The sequence below is a fragment of the Xenopus tropicalis genome, chromosome 6 (assembly GCF_000004195.4).
Source record: "Xenopus tropicalis strain Nigerian chromosome 6, UCB_Xtro_10.0, whole genome shotgun sequence".
NCBI lineage: Eukaryota > Metazoa > Chordata > Amphibia > Anura > Pipidae > Xenopus > Xenopus tropicalis.
In genome coordinates, this window is record NC_030682.2 from 8,984,234 (window position 1) to 9,008,547 (window position 24,314).

The 24,314-nt window shown below is 44.6% G+C and overlaps 1 protein-coding gene across 1 annotated transcript in view; it reads left to right on the plus strand.

Moving 5' to 3' along the window:
• Positions 1 to 24,314, plus strand: part of vipr1 (vasoactive intestinal peptide receptor 1) — a 136,260-nt gene that overhangs the window by 70,106 nt on the left and 41,840 nt on the right. The window contains exon 3 of the mRNA XM_031904019.1: positions 20,908 to 21,015. Coding sequence (XP_031759879.1) covers positions 20,908 to 21,015 — 108 coding nt within the window. The remainder of the gene's footprint in view (positions 1 to 20,907; positions 21,016 to 24,314) is intronic.

A 24,314-nucleotide genomic window follows, 5' to 3' on the forward strand; every position in this document is an offset into this window, starting at 1 on the left:
CAACTATTAGAATTTACGTTGTAGTTCTTAGTCCTTCAGTTGGACTGGGGGGTGCAGGGCCCTGTAGGTGCCCCCGCCGGCTGCGTCCCCTAACCCCCCCCGGGGCCCCCCCCGTAGGGCCCCCACCCAATGTCCTCCCCGAGCGTGCATAAATTTAATACATCAGGGGAGGAACAGTCGGGCAGGGGGAGCGCTGGAAAGGGTCGGACTGGGCCGCCGGGGCCCACCGGGATTTTTCCTAGTGACGCGGTGGCCCAGTCCGACCCTGGTGGTGGGCCTGATGACTATTGCACCCCAGGCAAGCCCATTGATTCACTGCGCCCCACAGGTAACAGACGGAGGCAGCTTTCCCCAACTCTCGCGAGTGACGGAACTAGAGGTAAATAGGCAGAAGATGTTCATGGCCTGTCCCCCCCCCCCGTCCAGTGTTGCACCTTAGTCACGTGTCTCTTCTGCCTACCCCTGTGGTCCTTGCAGGGCCACCTTTAGAAATCACGGGGCCCCTCACAACAAAATGTTCTGCCCCCCCTCCTCCCACACCCCCAATGGCCCCTCCCCCAGTGACGCCTCCCATCAATACAAAGGACATTGGTAGCCAGGGCCCCCCTAAAACATTGGTAGCCAGGGGTTACGTTTTGCATTGGTGCCAGGGCAGGGACCCCCTAAATCATTGCTAGCCAGCCCAGGGCCCCCTAAAACATTGGTGGTTCTCCCCCAAATTATTCATACTATGGCCTGCTCCCTGCTGCTTCCTTCCGCATCCTTTGGCTCTTCCCCCCCTCCGGCTCCCCCCCCAGCATCCTCCTGTTTCTTCCCAGGCCACCCAAGCATCCTCCTGCTCCCCCCCAGTATCCTCCTGCTTCCTCCCAGGCCCCCCAAGCATCCTCCGGCTCCCCCCAGGCACCCCCCAAGCACCCTCCTGCTCCCCCCCAGCATCCTGCTGCTTCCTCCAGGGCCCCCCCAAGCATTCTCCAGATCCCCCACCAGCATCCTCCTGCTTCCCCCAGGGCACCCCCAGCATCCTCCGTCTCCCCCCAGGCCCCCCTCAAGCATCCTCCTGCCCCACCCCCAGCAGCCTCCTGCTTTCTCCGGCTCCGGTAGTGTCCTCCGCTATGTGCCGCAGCTCCCCGCTACTTATGCGCTTTTATAAGGTTGCGCCCCATACGTGTGACGTCAGCAACCTTATAAAAGTGCAACGGCACATAGAGGAGAACACAACTAAAGGCGGGGCCCGGACTTGATTAAAGGGGGCCAAAGCTAAAAAAAACTCTAGCACGGCCGGGCCCCCTTTAAAGCTAAAAACGCCCGGGCCCGGGACGATTGTCCCCCCTGATGGCGGCCCTGGGTCCTTGTCGGCCCAAGGAAGAACTTAGAGATCTATTTCACTGAGGGGGTTTGTCTAACATTTTGGCAATGTCTAGTGAAATAGGCTTTCCTTGTCCTTTAAAAAAAGCCAGGAGCTAATAGCGATTATCATCTCAAACCCTCAATGTCGGACTGGAAGTGCACGGAGCGTGGCGGACTCCTGCCAGTCCTTGGAAGATTTCCTCCAGCCAAACCCGAAGCATCGCGGTTCATCACAGTTCACCGGTTCGGGCTTGTGCCACATTATATAAGTATCCGGGACTAAATTTAGAATTTGATGTTACTAATTGCTTTATGTAACCTTCACAAAACATTATTTCAGCTCCTCGGCCAACTTGCTAGGAAATAAAAAGCCCATGCATGGCTGCTCAGATGTCACGCAAGCGAAAGCATTTTCCTCTTTATTGAAGAGCAGATTTATAGTCGCCCTATTGACATTGGCACAGAGAGTCCCTCGGCTGCTTTGTCTGGGGGGGTTAAAGATCAGGAGCGGCTTGGGAAGGGATTCTGAGTTAGGAAACACAATGAGTTGAACGGAATGATATAGGGGTAGAACCAGCCAAGAACTTCATCTCCAGTTGGTTGGAGCTCATTATGAACACAACGGCAAACGGGAAACTAAATTTCCACTGTTTACAAAGACTGGCCCGGACTGGCAATCTGTGGATTCTGGCAAATGCCAGAGGGGCTGCTCCTGCTCTAGAGGTGACCATTAGACGAGAGGATCTTCTCCCGATGTGCCCACCTAAAACTGGTTGTACATTGGCCGCCAATTCGACTCCTTTAGACTGATTTTGGCAGCTTACGGGCCTCCCCAATCGATATTTGGAACAGATATCGATCGGGGAGGCCTGTCAGGAAGCTTAAATCTGCCCACATGGTCGGACTGGATCGGGGAGGCCTGTCAGGAAGCTTAAATCTGCCCACATGGTCGGACTGAATCGGGGAGGCCTGTCAGGAAGCTTAAATCTGCCCACATGGTCGGACTGGATCGGGGAGGCCTGTCAGGAAGCTTAAATCTGCCCACATGGTCGGACTGGGCCGCCGGGACACCGGGAAAAATCCCGGTGGGCCCCGGCGGGCCAGACCCGACCCTTGCCGGTGCTCCCCCTCCCAACCGCTCCTCCCCTGAAAGCATCAAATTTACGTGCTTGGAGGAGAGCGTCGGGTGGGGGCCCTGCGAGGGGGGTTAGGGGGGCCCCTGCGGGGGGGGGTTAGGGGACGCGCCTGGTTGGGGGCCTCTGGGACAGGAGCCCCGGTGGGCCCTTCACCCCCCAGTCCGACCCTGTCTGCCCATGTATGGCCAGCTTAAGACGCTATAGACAGTCACTATTTATTGGGCTGGTGCGGAACGTTTCGACCTATTTTGAATCCCAGCCCAGGCCTGCATAAAGGTGGTTCTCTCATTTGATATGGGTAGGTCTAGCGCTGGTCAAATTCTAGTGCATTGATTGGCAAGAGCAGTGATCCCCAACCAGTGACTCGGGGGCAACATGTTGCTCCCCAACCCCTTGGGTGTTGCTCCCAGTGGCCTCAGAGCAAGTGCTCATTTTAGTAGTTAGGCAGGTTATATATAGGCATTATGGTTGAACGTGATGGACGTATGTCTTTTTTCAACCCAACTTACTATGTTACTATGAAGTTTTGGAGGCATAAAGACCATGGGTATTGCCAAGCAGAGTCTCCTGTAGCGTTCCAGTCCACATTGGGCTACCAAATAACAAATCACAGCCCTTACTGGTCAACTCAACCAACCTATTTTTGTGCTTGCATTGCTCCCCAACTTTCACTGCTCATCCGAGCAGGTTCTTTAGTTCAAGAATTGAAGAAGCTAAAGAACTGAAGAAGCTGCTCGGATGAGTAGTGTAGCATCTTCAATGATTTCTCAGCAAGTCCAGTTGTTCTAGATTTACCTCTACTAGAGGTACCATGACCAGCGGCTTCAGAATTGCCCCTGATTGTTTGGGTCCATCAAGAGATTTCTGCCCTATTTATAGTCAGAATACGGGAGATAAATAAATAGGAAAGTAATATTGAATATAAATATATCAGATATAGTGCGGTTCCTGCTACTGAGCGACAAACGGCAGAAATTTTTACATTGCTCTTTTTCCCCCGCGGATCTGATAATAAATGGGTTTCAGAAAAAGAACACAATACATTGTCCTCTAGTAATAAGCTATTAGCTTGCAACCGAAGGGTCCTGCTCCTCTTGGCTTTGCATTAACCCTTGGGTGCCATGTTTATGTATCTCTTATAGTATGGACAAGCAGTCGGGATCAAGTACAGGAACTGTTTTATTATTACAGAGAAAAGGGAATCATTTAACCATTAAATAAACCCAATAGGGCTGTTCTGCCCCAATAAGGGGTAATTATATCTTAGTTGGGATCAAGTACAGGTACTGTTTTATTATTACAGAGAAAAGGGAATCATTTAACCATGAAATAAACCCAATAGGGCTGTTCTGCCCCCAATAAGGGGTAATTATATCTTAGTTGGGATCAAGTACAGGTACTGTTTTATTATTACAGAGAAAAGGGAATCATTTAACCATTAAATAAACCCAATAGGGCTGTTCTGCCCCCAATAAGGGGTAATTATATCTTAGTTGGGATCAAGTACAGGTACTGTTTTATTATTACAGAGAAAAGGGAATCATTTAACCATTAAATAAACCCAATAGGGCTGTTCTGCCCCCAATAAGGGGTAATTATATCTTAGTTGGGATCAAGTACAGGTACTGTTTTATTATTACAGAGAAAAGGGAATCATTTAAACATGAAATAAACCCAATAGGGCTGTTCTTCAGAACTTCAGAACTTTCTGGATAATTACTTTTCAGATAATGGGTCCCATACCTGTACATTATTATTGATGGTACTTCCCATTAGGAAGATACAAGGATTTCATTGGATTTAATGCCAGAGACAAACACGGTGCTTGTTTACTGGCACCATATTGTGCCCAATGCACAAACACCCATATGTAATAAAAGGCACTAAGTTTGCCGAGGAGCAGTAACCTATAGCAACCAAAAAACTGTTTGCTTTTAGACTGGTGATCAGTTGCTATGGGTTCGGCCAGTGTGCCGCCCCTCTTGTAGCGCTTTATTCAGGGGGCCCAAAAAGAATTTGTACTGTTGCCATAGGAGCGTGGCTACACCCTAAGCCTCAGCTATTATGTATTATATGTTGACGGGACCACAAAAAACTGAAAAACAAGGGAAAACTTAAAACCAGAGGATATAAAAGTGATGTTTCTCTGTGTTATAGGAATGACTGTATATACAGTCTCTGCAGGGTAATTATAGTTTCAGAAGGAAAGAATGTGCCCATTAGCAGGTTGTACATCTTAAAGAGGATTACAAGGGATTAGATTTATATGTCAGAAACTTTGCTTAGAATGAATCATGGAGATGTGGGAGTTAAACATAAAGCATGGGTTGATGGGGAATATGACCCAGCAGGGGCCCCTCAGAACCTTCCACTCAGCAGGCAAACATCTGGGCCCCAGTGGCACGTACAAAAGATCTATTCCCCTAGGTCTGACCATTTAAGCCAGTGGTTGTCAAACTTCAGTTCATGCCCTCCTTTGAAGGTCTAACGTTTTGGTCAAGGGCCCCCTTAAAGGTCCAGGAAAACATCTTTCATTTGGTCTTAATTCCAATAATAAAGGGGAAAGCAAATCATATCCTACAATCCTCACATAACTGACCTTCAGGCTGGGCTTATTTAGGAGAGCTGATGGCTGTTCTCCCCAATTTTTACCCTAACTGTTCTTCAAGCTGGGCTTTCAGGAGTATCTAGGAGAGCAAATGTCTATTATCCATAATTCTCATCCTAAATGACCTTCAGGCTTGGGCATATTTAGGAGAGCAGATGACAGTTCCCCCTATTCTCACCCTAACTGGTCTTCAAGCTGGGCTTTCAGGAGTATCTAGGAGAGCAAAGGTCCATTATAATTCTAATGCTTCAGGCTGGGCTTATTTAGGAGAGCAGATGACTGTTCTCCCTATTCTCACCCTAACTGGCCTTCATGCTTGGCTTTCAGGGGTATCTATGAGAACAAATGTCTATTATCCATAATTCTCATCCTAAATGACCTTCAGGCTTGGGCGTATTTAGGAGAGCAGATGACAGTTCCCCCTATTCTCACCCTAACTGGTCTTCAAGCTGGGCTTTCAGGAGTATCTAGGAGAGCAAAGGTCCATTATAATTCTAATGCTTCAGGCTGGGCTTATTTAGGAGAGCAGATGACTGTTCTCCCTATTCTCACCCTAACTGGCCTTCATGCTGGGCTTTCAGGGGTATCTATGAGAACAAATGTCTATTATCCATAATTCTCATCCTAAATGACCTTCAGGCTTGGGCGTATTTAGGAGAGCAGATGACAGTTCCCCCTATTCTCACCCTAACTGGTCTTCAAGCTGGGCTTTCAGGAGTATCTAGGAGAGCAAAGGTCCATTATAATTCTAATGCTTCAGGCTGGGCTTATTTAGGAGAGCAGATGACTGTTCTCCCTATTCTCACCCTAACTGGTCTTCAAGCTGGGCTTTCAGGAGTATCTAGGAGAGCAAAGGTCCATTATAATTCTAATGCTTCAGGCTGGGCTTATTTAGGAGAGCAGATGACTGTTCTCCCTATTCTCACCCTAACTGGTCTTCAAGCTGGGCTTTCAGGAGTATCTAGGAGAGCAAAGGTCCATTATAATTCTAATGCTTCAGGCTGGGCTTATTTAGGAGAGCAGATGACTGTTCTCCCTATTCTCACCCTAACTGGCCTTCATGCTGGGCTTTCAGGGGTATCTATGAGAACAAATGTCTATTATCCATAATTCTCATCCTAAGTGACCTTCAGGCTAGGCATATTTAGGAGAGCAGATGACCATTCTCCCCAATTCTTACCCTAACTGATCCAAGCTGGGCTTTGAGAAGTATCTAGGAGAGCAAATCAAATAATTTCCTTCGAATAAATCTATGCCGGGCAAAAAAATTCGCTCATCAGTACTAGGGATGCACCGAACCCACCCAGCAGGATTCGGCCGAATCCCGAACCGAATCCTTTTTAACATATGCTGATTAGGATCGAAAGGGGCTAAATGTTTTTTTTCGCTGCCGATTTAACCCTTTCCAAATTCTAATTAGCATATGCTAATTGATGCTAATTAGGATTCAGTTCAGCCAGGATGACTGTTCTCCCCATGCTCACCCTTCTTGGACTCCAACTTGGTTTTTTAGGAGTACCTATTAAAGCAAATGGCCAATTTTTCAATTCTCAACCTAACTGGCCTTCAGGTTGAGCCCCGCTGCTCCAAATCCCCTCAGGGGGGCACCAACCCCACTAGGGATGAATTAAATTTTATCGCAAGGTTTCGGCCCTGAAAAACCACCAATGGGCGCAATAAAAAAGTTGCACAGTATTAAAAAAGTTGCTGCAAAAAACACCCATTGAGTTTTTGTGAATTATTGCCATTACGTGACTTTGCCAGTGTAGCAAAATGGAACCGATTCGCTTCTCACTAATCCCCACACAACCACACGGGGCAGCAAAACCTGAATGTACCTCTGGGTTGAATAGAATCGGATAGTGATGAGTCAATCTGTTCCATTTTGCTTGACCAAAAAATTGCCAAAACTGCGAAAAGAATTGCTACCACGCAACTTTTACGCAAACAATTTTAATTTCCTCACCCCAGATACATTAAAGTCCATTGTTTTTTTCTTACACCAACCGTGCAACATTTTATTTTTTTATGCACGCTGATGCGCCGTTTTTTTTTTTTGCTGCAGTTTCGTTCGAATAAATCTATGCCTGGCATGGATATCAGAATATCCATGCCAGTAGAATCTCCTTATCAAGTAAAGATACTTCCTTCTGCATGTTGTGCCCGGTAATTCCAGGTCTATTTAAAGCAGAGGTATTTTCGGGGGCGGTTTTTTGGCCGCAGTGGGGGGCGCCCCTGGGCATATCTCGGCTATTCTGATTAGATAACTGGACAACATGAACCTGAGCAATGCTGTGAGTTCAACCGATGTTTCCAGTAACATTCCAGTCACTTTTTCCATTTTATCTATCGCTTAAAGTTTACGTTCGGAGTTAACAGTCAGCTTGGAATCCTGCATGATTACGCCCGGGCCTGACCCCCATCCTCTCTACATTCCTGTATCGGTACCGCTGATTCATTGAATGCAAAGTGAGCCCTGACAGCTCCACATTGGGCTTGTGATGACTATAGAAATTCCTTGGCATCCAATTAGTTTATCAATCCAAGCGGTGCGGCGCCAGGAGATGGATCGAAGCGAAGCTGGCATGGGGGGGGGGGGGGGTTCCTTATAAAACTCTTATCTACCTCCTGCGTTTCATCTCCGAGGTGGCCCTCTCCCGGCGCGGGTTCCTGGAGCAGAAATACATTTCAGGCCCTATTTAACATAGAGAGCTAATATTTTTAGCTTCCAGTGATTACAGATGGGCTGAAAGCAACGCAGGAGGGTTTAGAGAGGGTTCTGGTGCTGGGAAACACACATCGTGGGAGAGGAATGCGCAGTACAGGTATAGGATCCCTTATCTGGAAACCCATTATCCAGAAAGCTCCGAATTACGGAAAGGCCATCTCCCATAGACTCCATTTTAATCAATAATATAGAATTTTAAAACTGATTTCCTTTTTCTCCGTAGTAATAAAACAGTACCTGTACTTGATCCCAACTAAGATATAATTACCCCTTATTGGGGGCAGAACAGCCCTATTGGGTTATTTAATGGTTAAATGATTCCCTTTTCTCTGTAATAATAAAACAGTACCTGTACTTGATCCCAACTAAGATATAATTACCCCTTATTGGGGGCAGAACAGCCCTATTGGGTTTATTTAATGGTTAAATGATTCCCTTTTCTCTGTAATAATAAAACAGTACCTGTACTTGATCCCAACTAAGATATAATTACCCCTTATTGGGGCAGAACAGCCCTATTGGGTTTATTTAATGGTTAAATGATTCCCTTTTCTCTGTAATAATAAAACAGTACCTGTACTTGATCCCAACTAAGATATAATTACCCCTTATTGGGGGCAGAACAGCCCTATTGGGTTTATTTAATGGTTAAATGATTCCCTTTTCTCTGTAATAATAAAACAGTACCTGTACTTGATCCCAACTAAGATATAATTACCCCTTATTGGGGGCAGAACAGCCCTATTGGGTTTGTTTCATGGTTAAATGATTCCCTTTTCTCTGTAATAATAAAACAGTACCTGTACTTGATCCCAACTAAGATATAATTACCCCTTATTGGGGGCAGAACAGCCCTATTGGGTTTATTTAATGGTTAAATGATTCCCTTTTCTCTGTAATAATAAAACAGTACCTGTACTTGATCCCAACTAAGATATAATTACCCCTTATTGGGGGCAGAACAGCCCTATTGGGTTTATTTAATGGTTAAATGATTCCCTTTTCTCTGTAATAATAAAACAGTACCTGTACTTGATCCCAACTAAGATATAATTACCCCTTATTGGGGGCAGAACAGCCCTATTGGGTTTGTTTCATGGTTAAATGATTCCCTTTTCTCTGTAATAATAAAACAGTACCTGTACTTGATCCCAACTAAGATATAATTACCCCTTATTGGGGGCAGAACAGCCCTATTGGGTTTATTTAATGGTTAAATGATTCCCTTTTCTCTGTAATAATAAAACAGTACCTGTACTTGATCCCAAATAAAATATAAATAATCCTTATTGGATGCAAAACAATCCCATGGGGTTTAATGAATGTTTTATTGATTTTTTAGTAGACTTAAGGTATGGAGATCCAAATTATGGAAAGGTTCCGAGCATTCTGAATAATGGATCCTATGCCTGTATATGGTGCCGGCTCCTTCTGTTGGGCAATATGGCGGCATCTGTATATCAGAACGGTTATATGGGTTGTTCACTTTTCAGTTAACTTTTAGTATGATGTAGAGAGATCACTGTCCAAGACAATTTGCAATTGGTCTTCATTTTTTATTATCTGTAGTTTCTTAGGTATTTCAGTTTTTGTTTAGCAGATCTCCAGCTTGGAGTTTCAGCAGCTATGTGGTTGCTAGGGTCCAATTACCTTAGTGACAAGGGAATGATCTGAAAGTTAAGTCAGCACTGTATCTATTGAACGAGCACGGCCACAGAACGGGAAAAAAAATAGGGCATATTGCGGCCCATACTTGGCCAGGGTCCGACTGGGCCAAGAACCCCAGATCCCTGCTGTACTCCCCCTGGGCCGCCAATCTCCCACCCTGACGGGTTCTGCCGAATCCCAAACCGAATCCGAATCTAATTTCCTGATTGGAAAGGGTTAAAAGTTGCTGCGCGCGGCGAAAAAAATAGGGGATGGGGGTTGGGCAGTCAGTGGGGGACCCCCGGGGGAAGTGTGGGGGCTGTGGCAGTGGCCCCTGGGGGGGGTGTCGGGCCCCTAGGGCGGCAGCCTCAGTGGTTCCTGCACACCTCAGTTTGATTCGGCACCAGGGTTACCACCTTTGCCATGTTATAAACCTAGACATAGGGGGTGATGATGTCATCAAGCAAACCGCTGACATCATCACGTGACATCAGGACGCCGTTCAATTCAGAGGATTAAGTCGTGACCCGGGCAGCCCATTACAAAATCAGTTACAGCGGCCGACGTTCCTATACTGTAGCATAATAAATAGCGCCGCCCCTTCCCCAGTGGGTCGGTATCATTTTAAAGGGGAACTCCATTCAAAAACTATTTTCCTAATGTGCTACTTTGCCCTAGGAGTCGCGCTGAGAATAATACTCTGTATTATTATTACTCTGTATTATTATGTAGTATTAAGTATTAACCATGGAAAACTGTTTACAGTTACATTTTGTTTTGTTTTATTATAGCTTAAGAATCATTAAGGTGTAGTTTCCCTTTAAATGAAGTCTATTTTTCCATAGAAATTGTTTATTTTGACTTACCCTTTAATTTCTATCACTCCGAGTCCCTAGGGACACCGATTATGTTGTTCTGGGCTTTAGAAATGACAGTATTACCCCCGCCCCCCACACACACAATAACCAATCATCTGTATTTATAACCAGTTATTAACCTCCACTTTATTGGTTCATTGATTTCTTGCGACGCCCCCCAAATACTATCGAGAAAAGCCCGGACGCCAGCTCAGCTGCCCTACTTTCCCTTCTCAATAATAGAATTTATTTTTTATCTTTTCAACTTTTCCCAGAAGGCAGCTGAACGGCTTAATGTGTTTTTAAAAAAATGTTTGTTTTTGTAAGCGAATTGTTTGGTACATCAGGCTACAAACATCTGTACATAAATATCTTTTTTACACAAGGGAAGGGCTGTCATGTTTTTCTCACTAACCCCCATATGTAATAAAAGGCACTAAGTTTGCCCAGGAGCAGTAACTCATAGCAACCAGTCAGCAGGTAGCATTTACTGGTCACCTGTTTAAAAGCAATGATTTTATTGGTTGCTATGGGTTACTGCTCCTGGGCAAACTTATTGCCTTTTATTACATATGGGGGTATGTGTATAAATATATGTATATACACACATAATCCCTTATAATACATGAGTGATACTCAGAGTTCCCTGTATAACTCAGCCTGCAGCCTTGTGCCTTTATATGGGCACAGAACCCCTCAGTGACTGCTAATATCCTTATCATTTACAGTAGGGGGTACATAATCCCTTATAATACATGAGTGATACTCAGAGTTCCCTGTATAACTCAGCCTGCAGCCTTGTGCCTTTATATGGGCACAGAACCCCTCAGTGACTGCTAATATCCTTATCATTTACAGTAGGGGGTACATTATCCCTTATAATACATGAGTGATACTCAGAGTTCCCTGTATAACTCCCTGCAGCCTTGTGCCTTTATATGGGCACAGAACCCCTCAGTGACTGCTAATATCCTTATCATTTACAGTAGGGGGTACATTATCCCTTATAATACATGAGTGATACTCAGAGTTCCCTGTATAACTCAGCCTGCAGCCTTGTGCCTTTATATGGGCACAGAACCCCTCAGTGACTGCTAATATCCTTATCATTTACAGTAGGGGGTACAGTATCCCTTATAATACATGAGTGATACTCAGAGTTCCCTGTATAACTCAGCCTGCAGCCTTGTGCCTTTATATGGGCACAGAACCCCTCAGTGACTGCTAATATCCTTATCATTTAAAGTAGGGGGTACATTATCCCTTATAATACATGAGTGATACTCAGAGTTCCCTGTATAACTCAGCCTGCAGCCTTGTGCCTTTATATGGGCACAGAACCCCTCAGTGACTGCTAATATCCTTATCATTTACAGTAGGGGGTACAGTATCCCTTATAATACATGAGTGATACTCAGAGTTCCCTGTATAACTCAGCCTGCAGCCTTGTGCCTTTATATGGGCACAGAACCCCTCAGTGACTGCTAATATCCTTATCATTTACAGTAGGGGGTACATTATCCCTTATAATACATGAGTGATACTCAGAGTTCCCTGTATAACTCAGCCTGCAGCCTTGTGCCTTTATATGGGCACAGAACCCCTCAGTGACTGCTAATATCCTTATCATTTAAAGTAGGGGGTACATTATCCCTTATAATACATGAGTGATACTCAGAGTTCCCTGTATAACTCAGCCTGCAGCCTTGTGCCTTTATATGGGCACAGAACCCCTCAGTGACTGCTAATATCCTTATCATTTACAGTAGGGGGTACATTATCCCTTATAATACATGAGTGATACTCAGAGTTCCCTGTATAACTCAGCCTGCAGCCTTGTGCCTTTATATGGGCACAGAACCCCTCAGTGACTGCTAATATCCTTATCATTTACAGTAGGGGGTACATTATCCCTTATAATACATGAGTGATACTCAGAGTTCCCTGTATAACTCAGCCTGCAGCCTTGTGCCTTTATATGGGGGGCACAGAACCCCTCAGTGACTGCTAATATCCTTATCATTTACAGTAGGGGGTACAGTATCCCTTATAATACATGAGTGATACTCAGAGTTCCCTGTATAACTCAGCCTGCAGCCTTGTGCCTTTATATGGGGGGCACAGAACCCCTCAGTGACTGCTAATATCCTTATCATTTACAGTAGGGGGTACATTATCCCTTATAATACATGAGTGATACTCAGAGTTCCCTGTATAACTCAGCCTGCAGCCTTGTGCCTTTATATGGGCACAGAACCCCTCAGTGACTGCTAATATCCTTATCATTTACAGTAGGGGGTACATTATCCCTTATAATACATGAGTGATACTCAGAGTTCCCTGTATAACTCAGCCTGCAGCCTTGTGCCTTTATATGGGCACAGAACCCCAATACAAACCTCAATAAGCAACAAATTAACCCTGGCCTCTCCCAACACTGTAGCAGTAACTTCCTATCCATTAGATTGTAAGCTCTCCTCTCTCCTGAGCAGACATGTAATTATTGTCTCTCCGTCACTGTCGGGCCCCTGGGGTGGATCTTCCAATTCGCAGCTCTGCCGAAGGCTTAATAGGATCAAGAGAAATCCTTAACTATTCTGTCGCTGCCGAAGGACACGCTCAATGTATTCCCATCAGGGCCCATGGAATTAAAGGAGAACTAAACCCTAAAAATCAATATGACTAGAAATGCCATATTTTACGTACGGAATCTTTTGAACCAGCCTAAAGATTCAGCGTCTCTATAGCAGTAACGATCCAGTAATACAGAGTAGTCACGGGGGGGGGGTGGGGGGGGGGGGGGCACCATAGTGGAATCAGTTAGAAGTGTCAGTGGCACCGCACATACTCAGTAGGGCCTGGGCAGCTGCTCTGGTTTCAGTAACAATCTGAATTAATTACTAAGCATTATTGTAACATTTATATTGTATATATACAGTATAGTGTGAGTGGGACCCTAAGCTCAGAGCATGTATTGGGAAGAAGAGAAGATGGGGGGCTACTGGGGGCATCTTTTGGGGCACATATCTTCCTTAGGGGCCTTGGGCTGGTACAGAAACCCAAACCATTATGTACAATAGGGAGCTCCAATAAAGGGGCCATGACCTCCATTGTGATGTCACTCTCAGCTCGTGGTTTCCATAACAACTGTAGTGCTTCCCCTTTCCCACAATCCCCTGTTGTCCTGTTATCCCCTTGTGATCCCATAGTGGGGACAGTTTCACTTTCTGGCGTTGCAGCAATCACAGTTATGCCTTAATGCGTATATTTACTGGTTTTAGAATCAATACCAAAGGAATAAGAAATATATATATATATATATATATATATACAGACAGCGGCCGCGGAGCCCTCTTTGTAACCTGCTATTAATTCCCCTGGAACCGGTGGCCTGAGACTGCCCGTTGCCCAGGAAACGCGCCATTAGCACAATGAGCCCAGGAAGTCGCATTTATTCCTCTCTAAATATCATTTTATACTTATTTTTGCCTCATTTATGGCCTCTGCTTTACATTAACCGCTCCTTGTGTCTTATGGGAAAAACCATTTGGCGTAAATGTGACCCCGCCAGCTCTGTGATTGTTTGCAAACACGGCAACTTCCCCCGAACCGCCGACGCGCCCGGATTTTCCTCCGGGGCTGTAGTGGTGGGAAACAGGGACCCCCACAGCTTTCAGATCCAGTCATGGGTTCAATTCCTCACCTTTAGTATGATGTAGAGAGTAATATTCTGAGACAATTTGCAATTGGTCCTCATTTTTTATTATCGGTAGTGTTTTAGTTATTAAAGTTTTTGTTCAGAAGCTCTTGAGTTTGGCATTTCGGCAGCAATCTGGTTGCTAGGGTCCAAATTACCTTAGCAACAAGGGAGTGGTTTGACTGAGAGACTGTTATTTAAATAGAAGAGGACCTGAATAGAAAAAAAGAGCAATAAAAAGTAACAATAACGATAAAACTGGAGCCTCACAGAGCAATAGGGTTTGGCTGCCGGGGTCAGTGACCCCCATTGGAAAGAAGTCAAATAATTCAGAAACTATCAGAAATAAATAATGATGACCAATTGGAAAGATGCTTAGAATTGGTCATTAACTTTAACACAAAATAGGAAAATCCGGATAGGACTCTGAAGAGAATGATGCGGCGATCAGCCAATCACTGATCTTTTTGTCATAGTCCCACCCCTTAGTGTCACAGACCTGCCCACTCTCCAGCACCACTCCCTGGCATCACCTGCCCACCCTAACACCCTCCTCCCTGCCCCCCCGCCCAGATCCTACTTGCAGCCATAGATTTCACCATTCTGTTGAGCCCAGTGTAGATAGTCTCCGCCCAGTCAAGCAATATGGCTGCTCCCACGCGTAACAATTTACTGTCGATATGTAGAGGCTGAAAGCTGCATAACTGCTGCTGATACATAATATATATATATAAATATGTAGAAAGATTTTGCTTCTGATTCCTCAGCTGTAGGAATCACAGAAATGATCGCTATTTAAATGACGTCCCCAAACAGATTCCCTGGTACTTTCTTCCCACAGGGAAACCGTCTGTCTAATTGGCTGCGGATTATTTTAGCCCGGGGTCTGCTTAGCGTCACTCAGCCTGAGGTCTCTCTGTGCTTGGGAGTCGGTCATATAACTGGGGGTCCCATAGGCCTCTCTGTCTGGCTCCCTGACCGGGGGATTTCTGTGCCAAGCACAACGGAGGGGGCAAAGGGGCATTTGTCTGATGCTTTGGTTACAGGTTTGTTTTAATAACTATAATATGTAGGGAATAAGGTCCCTGCTCTGATACATATAAATATACCTGAGGGGTTCAGGTGCAAATAAAAAGATGTTTCTTCACAGTCACAGTCCTGCCCTGCTTTATGGCTGAGATTCTAGCTATCTGTATAACAGAGCATTCTGTCACAGTGGCACAGATCCTATCTGATCCCCCCATTGTAAGCAGCAGTCCTGCCCTGCTTTATGGCTGAGATTCTAGCTATCTGTATAACAGAGCATTCTGTCACAGTGGCACAGATCCTATCTGATCCCCCCATTGTAAGCAGCAGTCCTGCCCTGCTTTATGGCTGAGATTCTAGCTATCTGTATAACAGAGCATTCTGTCACAGTGGCACAGATCCTATCTGATCCCCCCATTGTAAGCAGCAGTCCTGCCCTGCTTTATGGCTGAGATTCTAGCTATCTGTATAACAGAGCATTCTGTCACAGTGGCACAGATCCTATCTGACCCCCCCATTGTAAGCAGCAGTCCTGCCCTGCTTTATGGCTGAGATTCTAGCTATCTGTATAACAGAGCATTCTGTCACAGTGGCACAGATCCTATCTGATCCCCCCCATTGTAAGCAGCAGTCCTGCCCTGCTTTATGGCTGAGATTCTAGCTATCTGTATAACAGAGCATTCTGTCACAGTGGCACAGATCCTATCTGATCCCCCCATTGTAAGCAGCAGTCCTGCCCTGCTTTATGGCTGAGATTCTAGCTATCTGTATAACAGAGCATTCTGTCACAGTGGCACAGATCCTATCTGATCCCCCCATTGTAAGCAGCAGTCCTGCCCTGCTTTATGGCTGAGATTCTAGCTATCTGTATAACAGAGCATTCTGTCACAGTGGCACAGATCCTATCTGATCCCCCCATTGTAAGCAGCAGTCCTGCCCTGCTTTATGGCTGAGATTCTAGCTATCTGTATAACAGAGCATTCTGTCACAGTGGCACAGATCCTATCTGACCCCCCCATTGTAAGCAGCAGTCCTGCCCTGCTTTATGGCTGAGATTCTAGCTATCTGTATAACAGAGCATTCTGTCACAGTGGCACAGATCCTATCTGATCCCCCCCATTGTAAGCAGCAGTCCTGCCCTGCTTTATGGCTGAGATTCTAGCTATCTGTATAACAGAGCATTCTGTCACAGTGGCACAGATCCTATCTGATCCCCCCATTGTAAGCAGCAGTCCTGCCCTGCTTTATGGCTGAGATTCTAGCTATCTGTATAACAGAGCATTCTGTCACAGTGGCACAGATCCTATCTGATCCCCCCATTGTAAGCAGCAGTCCTGCCCTGCTTTATGGCTGAGATTCTAGCTATCTGTATAACAGAGCATTCTGTCACAGTGGCACAGATCCTATCTGATCCCCCCATTGTAAGCAGCAGTCCTGCCCTGCTTTATGGCTGAGATTCTAGCTATCTGTATAACAGAGCATTCTGTCACAGTGGCACAGATCCTATCTGATCCCCCCCATTGTAAGCAGCAGTCCTGCCCTGCTTTATGGCTGAGATTCTAGCTATCTGTATAACAGAGCATTCTGTCACAGTGGCACAGATCCTATCTGATCCCCCCATTGTAAGCAGCAGTCCTGCCCTGCTTTATGGCTGAGATTCTAGCTATCTGTATAACAGAGCATTCTGTCACAGTGGCAGATCCAGACATTAGTATCTGGGCTGAGTTTATATTTACACCCCGCAGAAGCAGAATAGCAATTTCTCATTTCCATCAAATGCCCTAAGTTTGTTGATGAGTTCAGCCGATTCCTGCCGGGGGCCTTTCTTAATAGATTTTTGTTAGTATTCTGCCCAGAAATGCACTTTCAATTACTTGCCAATCCCTGGTACTGCTGCTAAAGTTTTCGCTCCGTGAAACCTCAATTTTCCGGATAAAGGAACAGTCGGACCGAGAGCCTGGTGTCAGTAATGCAGAAAATAAAATATATTGGATAAGTCAGAGCTACACTGTGCTGTTGACTTAAAGGGGTTGTTGTTGAGTTAACTTTTAGTATGATGTAAAGAGTGATATACTGAGACAATTTGCAGTTGGTCTTCATTTTTTATTATTTCTAGAAAAGGGAATCATTTAACCCTGAAATAAACCCAATAGGGCTGTTCTGCCCCCAATAAGGGGTAATTATATCTTAGTTGGGATCAAGTACAGGTACTGTTTTATTATTACAGAGAAAAGGGAATCATTTAACCATTAAATAAACCCAATAGGGCTGTTCTGCCCCCAATAAGGGGTAATTATATCTTAGTTGGGATCAAGTACAGGTACTGTTTTATTATTACAGAGAAAAGGGAATCATTTAACCATGAAATAAACCCAATAGGGCTGTTCTGCCCCCAATAAGGGGTAATTATATCTTAGTTGGGATCAAGTACAGGTACTGTTTTATTATTACAGAGAAAAGGGAATCATTTAACCATGAAATAAACCCAATAGGGCTGTTCTGCCCCCAATAAGGGGTAATTATATCTTAGTTGGGATCAAGTACAGGTACTGTTTTATTATTACAGAGAAAAGGGAATCATTTAACCATGAAATAAACCCAATAGGGCTGTTCTGCCCCCAATAAGGGGTAATTATATCTTAGTTGGGATCAAGTACAGGTACTGTTTTATTATTACAGAGAAAAGGGAATCATTTAACCATTAAATAAACCCAATAGGGCTGTTCTGCCCCCAATAAGGGGTAATTATATCTTAGTTGGGATCAAGTACAGGTACTGTTTTATTATTACAGAGAAAAAGGGAATCATTTAACCATTAAATAAACCCAATAGGGCTGTTCTGCCCCCAATAAGGGGTAATTATATCTTAGTTGGGATCAAGTACAGGTACTGTTTTATTATTACAGAGAAAAGGGAATCATTTAACCATGAAATAAACCCAATAGGGCTGTTCTGCCCCCAATAAGGGGTAATTATATCTTAGTTGGGATCAAGTACAGGTACTGTTTTATTATTACAGAGAAAAAGGGAATCATTTAACCATTAAATAAACCCAATAGGGCTGTTCTGCCCCCAATAAGGGGTAATTATATCTTAGTTGGGATCAAGTACAGGTACTGTTTTATTATTACAGAGAAAAGGGAATCATTTAACCATGAAATAAACCCAATAGGGCTGTTCTGCCCCCAATAAGGGGTAATTATATCTTAGTTGGGATCAAGTACAGGTACTGTTTTATTATTACAGAGAAAAAGGGAATCATTTAACCATTAAATAAACCCAATAGGGCTGTTCTGCCCCAATAAGGGGTAATTATATCTTAGTTGGGATCAAGTACAGGTACTGTTTTATTATTACAGAGAAAAGGGAATCATTTAACCATGAAATAAACCCAATAGGGCTGTTCTGCCCCAATAAGGGGTAATTATATCTTAGTTGGGATCAAGTACAGGTACTGTTTTATTATTATAGAAAAAAAGGAAATCATTTAACCATTAAATAAACCCAATAGGGCTGTTCTGCCCCAATAAGGGGTAATTATATCTTAGTTGGGATCAAGTACAGGTACTGTTTTATTATTACAGAGAAAAGGGAATCATTTAACCATGAAATAAACCCAATAGGGCTGTTCTGCCCCAATAAGGGGTAATTATATCTTAGTTGGGATCAAGTACAGGTACTGTTTTATTATTATAGAAAAAAAGGAAATCATTTAACCATTAAATAAACCCAATAGGGCTGTTCTGCCCCAATAAGGGGTAATTATATCTTAGTTGGGATCAAGTACAGGTACTGTTTTATTATTACAGAGAAAAGGGAATCATTTAACCATGAAATAAACCCAATAGGGCTGTTCTGCCCCCAATAAGGGGTAATTATATCTTAGTTGGGATCAAGTACAGGTACTGTTTTATTATTATAGAAAAAAAGGAAATCATTTTTCAAAATTAGAATTATTTGCTTGTAATGGAGTCTATGAGAGATGGCCGTCCCATATCCGATACCTGTATTTCCAGTACAGCAAACAGTACATACATTTCTCTCATTTAGTACCACGCTGTAGTATTGGAAAATGGCCTTTTGATTCAGTTTTGGGTTTCCTAATGGGGATCACCCTCCCAGCCTATGTTGGTGACCTGTATACTGCTTCTTCCAGGGTCCCCTGGATATAACACAAGCCCTGCTGATAATAGGAGTAATAGTTGCGTGTGTTAAAAGGTATAACACAACAGGAGGACTATGGGCGCTTGTGGTCCGTCAGCCTGAGGAAGTGGTACTAGCTCTTCAATAGACAGGAAAGCTACAGTATCTGAGATACAGCGGGAAGGGATCACAGAGGGATTAATGCTATCTGTAATGATCGGATTGATTTCTAGAGTATCCCATAGGGCTACATGGGAACAGAGGGCTTGATCCAGTTAGAGGGTTATAGGAGGTACAAAGGGGAAGGCCGTGGGTACCAGAGCTATAGCCCCATAGGGCAGAGTCTGACTCTTTAGTGAGTGTACCCTTTGTACTTGGGCAGTTTCCCATGGCAACCAATTAAATGCGTACTTTCATTGTACAATCTGCCGGTAGCTTAAACAAGCTAATTACTGATTGGTTACTGGTCATGCTCAGTGTTTATAAATGAGCCCCACAGTCTGACCTAGTGAAGGGCGGCAGCTGGTGCTGGAGGTAACCCTCAATGTGTGGCATGGGACCCAATAGGTTCCCTTAGACCAATTCAGCAGCTTATTGGCCTATGTATGGGCACTACCGACAGGCCTGCCCGACCGATATCTGGCCTGAAATTGGCCAGATCTCGATCGGGCAGGTTTAAAAATTAGTCAGATCAGGGAACGCATTGGCTCATTGATACGGTCCCCAAACCCACGGACGCCTATACCCGTTGGTTTAATTTGATCGTTTCGCCCCAGGGCCAAACGACTGAATTGCCCGATATTGCCCACCTGTAGGTAGCACCTTAAGGCTGGACCTGAGGAATGGCCCTCCCTGTGTCATCAGCTGATACTCAGGGGTCCCCAGGAGATGCCATTTTTGGTTTGGGCAGACTGGGTTCTGCAGTGTTAGAAAGTTTAGACAATTTTGGCCATATCGACCAACTTTCATGGTATCCCCGATAGTCAGTCGATATGGTCAAAATTGTCCAAACTTTCTAACTATATTTGAGCGAGAGATAAGGAAGCTTTTCTTTCCCACCCAGTTGCTGCCTGTGTCTCGTGCTTACAGATAAGGAGAAGTTTTTTGTGCATTGGGTTTTACTGAGAAGGGTAATGAGAATTCCTGCCCTTTATACCAAGATATATTAAACTTACTCATTAATTAGAGCCTTTTGGGCCCCCGTTTCTAACCCCCCCTCTTACTTTGCAACCACATGGTCTGCTTCCTACACCCCCGCTCCCTTCTGTACAAGACTCCAGTTACCCACAATGCCTTGCTCCCCCGTCTCTTCCCTTTTTAAACCTTCTGAAGCATAGAAACCATTGGAACCAATCACACGGAAACTGTAAAGACAAAAGAACATCCCTAGAGCCTTTCCCAAGTCCTTCCTCCCTATTGATTCTAAATGGCAGAACAACCTCCATCATCCATTAGTTAATTAAGCAGAAGAACGGCCGATGTTCCTTTTAAAGTCCCACCTAATGGCTTGTATCTCTGATGGAAAACAAACAAAAAAAACCTTGTCAACTGTAATTCCCTGGGACATTGCAAATGCTTAAAATTGACCAACTGCATAGAAGTATTTCAGTGTTTCTGTGGCTGTAAATAAATCCCCAGTGCCTGCTCCTACCCTGAGTTTTCCTTTGTGCCCCTTGAAGTGATTACGGGTGGATAACGTGTCTCTCTATTGGCTGCAGGCTGCAAAGCATCATGGGACAACATAACGTGTTGGAGGTCGGCGAGCGTCGGAGAAGTGGTGGTGATGCCGTGCCCCGATTACTTCGGCTTTTTCTCGAATGTGCAAGGTGAGTTATTAAAAACGGAATTTGGCCAATGGTTTGTTCCTATGTAACACCAAGGGGCTCAGGGTATTAAAGGGGAACTGTCACGTTAGGAAATAATTCCAAATCCTTTTTTATCACGTTGGTTGAGCAAAATAAACTTTATTTACACTGTATAAATGATATCAATTTTGTTTCCTTCAGTCTTGGAAGTACACAATCACAGCAAGCAGGGAGGCGCCATTTTGTAAACACTGTTATTAAAGGAACAGTAACACCAAAAAATGAAAGTGTTTAAAAGTAATTAAAATATAATGTACTGCTGCCCTGCACTGGTAAAAGTTGTGTGTTTGCTTCATAAAGACTACTATAGTTTTTAAAAATAAGCTGCTGTGTAGCCCCGGGGGCAGCCATTTATGCTGGAAAAAAGGAGAAAAGGCACAGGTTACATAGCAGATAACAGATAAAACCCCATTATGTTCTACAGAGCTTATCTGTTATCTGCTAAGTAACCTGTGCCTTTTCTCCTTTTAATGGCTGCCCCCATGGCTACACAGTAGCTTTTTTTATATAAACTATAGTAGCCTTTTTGAGGCAAACACTCCAGCTGTACCAGTGCAGGGCAACAGTACATTACGTTGTAATTACTTTGAAACACTTTCATATTTTGGTGTTACTGTTCCTTTAAGGCAAAGCTTTGTATTACCCCATGCACAGGATACATAAATGCAATGACGTCTAGGAAGTGCTGAATGGAAAGTGAAAGAAATTGCCTGCCCCGCATAGAGGCGGGGCAGGCTATATATGATTGACAGTGCTCTGCATTAATAGACACAGGTTGCTTCCTTGATTTATGGCATATGGAGCGCAGTTGTGTCTGATTCAATACCCACCTTGCATGTCCAATGACACATGAATTCTTGGAAACCCCAGTGCATTGTGGGGAAAAAATGGCAATTAAATCTGAAGGGAACAGGGTCGGACTGGGATACCAGGAAAAATCCCAGTGGGCCCCAACCCTAGTGGGCCCGGCAGCCCAGACCCAACCTTTGCCTGCGCTCCCCCTGCCCGACCATTCCTCCCTGCACTCAGGGGAGGAAGTCAGGTGGGGGCCCCTGCAGGGGGGGTAGGGGGGACCCTGCAGGGGGGTATGGGAAAACGTGCCCGGGTTAGGAAACGTGCCCGGCGGGGGCACCTGCAGGGCCCCTGGAGCAGGAGCCCCAGTGAGCCCTGCCCCCCACCCCCCAGTCCAACCCTGTAAGGGTTGCATTTTTTTGTGTTTACTTTTTTTTTTAAAAAGCTTGTTTTTGGGTGAAGTTCCCCTTTAATTATAGTTTCCCTTAGAATATGAACAAGGTAAGTGAATCCCCACATTGCTGTTGTAGTTACATGGTTACCTTGTGTGTGTGTAGTTCAGCAATGCTTGTATTCTCCTGAGTGCAATAAAGAATGCTGGGGACATTGTACCAACAATAAGGAGTAACGGCGCCGGTGCCGGTTTCTGTCGGCGCTGTGACCCCCCCACTCTCTGTAGCAGAACATTCCATTTTGTACAGAACTTTTTTTTTTCAATATTTACAAGGGGGCGTGTTTTGTTTTGTTTTTTTATTTTAATTACAGCCAAAGGGGTCAGAGAATAAAGAACATTTTGTTACTTGGATCAGAGCGATAAGCTAAAGGGAGAATAACCCTGGCCAAGAATAGCGGAAACTGCCGAAGAATCCTGCTTTATAAAATGATTTCCATTGACTGATATCGCGCTACCGACTCTCTTTACTGGGCCCAATAATGTTATACATGATACGTGGGCTACTGCACTTCATGCACAGTGATGCCCAGCATTGGGGGCAATTATGAGCCGGACCCATGAGCCAGGAACTGGGATGGGTAGGAGGGAACCAATGGAGTGGGTCTTGAATTATGGGGAATTGTAGTTTGTTGGGGTGCCTGTTAGGAAGGTAGGGTTGTCCCCTGTCCAGTTTCCCCAATTTGGAAAACCCGGCAGTACTCTTTGAGATTGACCAATTGCCGATCACCATTTCAAAGCCCCGCCCCCTGTGATGTCTTAGTCCTTCCCACTGTCCTGTCTAGTGGCATCACCCTACGGCAGGGGTTAAATAAGAAAGGAATAAAGGGGGTGTTCTCGTTTACTATGAACATCTTCCAGAGCAGGGGGGGTGGTACTAGTATGGCGCTGCATCGGTAAGGGTTTCCCTTGGGGGGAGGTATGAAGTGGAGAGCGTATCAGGGGTTATTCATGGGGCCAAAGTAATGGGAGGGGCCCAGTGGAAGGGGTGTTAATTGTTAAATATTATATAAATGTAATTGTTTACATTGACTTACACTTTACTGATGTTTATATATGTTGGTTGTTATTAATATATAAGTATTAATAAACCAGCTGTAGCCTTTTTCACCCAAAGGGTTTCATATAGTCTAGAATGTTATCTTAATAAAGGGGGGAGGAGCTTGTGGTTGTTGGGAGGAGCCGGACAAATTGGGCTTTATAGGTAAGGGTGTTACCGTTAGCACTGAGAATTAACTAGGACTAAGTCTGTTATGCTGTTAAAGATGGGCTGCTATCAGTAAGAGTTGACTAATAGAGTCTGCCTGGCTTTGGAAGTGTTGAGGTGCCTTCAGATATAATGGACTATTATGGTATTATGGACTATTATGGAACGTGCCCTCGTTATAGGAAAAAAATCACCCTGAAAAAGTCCTCCTAAACCCTCTAGATCCACAGATGTCTTCCAGGCCTACCCTAAACCGTCAGTCTTGCAATACAAACATTAATAATGAGTGATGAACTTGTACCCCAGCTGCACCCCGGTCTGGGCCTCTTTGGCCTTAATAGTAAATCTAGCAATGTTATGGAAGCACCCATATGTAATATACAGGCATAACGTAAATAGGCACAGATGCTAAGCTAATGAGCTGCAAATATTTACACGCAATCAGCGCAGGATAGGCCATCTTGCTTTCCACAAAGATATTGCATTTGATAAAGGGCAAGTAAGCTGAAAATGGAATTAATTGTTATCGGGACGACCCTTTCTGCTTTTGAGCAGCATTAGTACATTACAGAGCCTCCATAGAGGCTTCCATTAGCAACCGCTCCAACCATATGGGCCTAGTCCGCTGGTGAGAATGCTGCCGTGCCTAGCCGCGTAACTCCCAGTCCCTGGAGTTGATCAATGAACTCAGTATGCCCACTGGAAGATCAAGTAACATGGCCTCCAACCTCTCTATGCAGCTTTGCCTCTTCTTTTCTGAGAGTGGGGCTTCTTGGAAAGTGTGTGGATAAAGTGGTGTGTGTTTGGGGG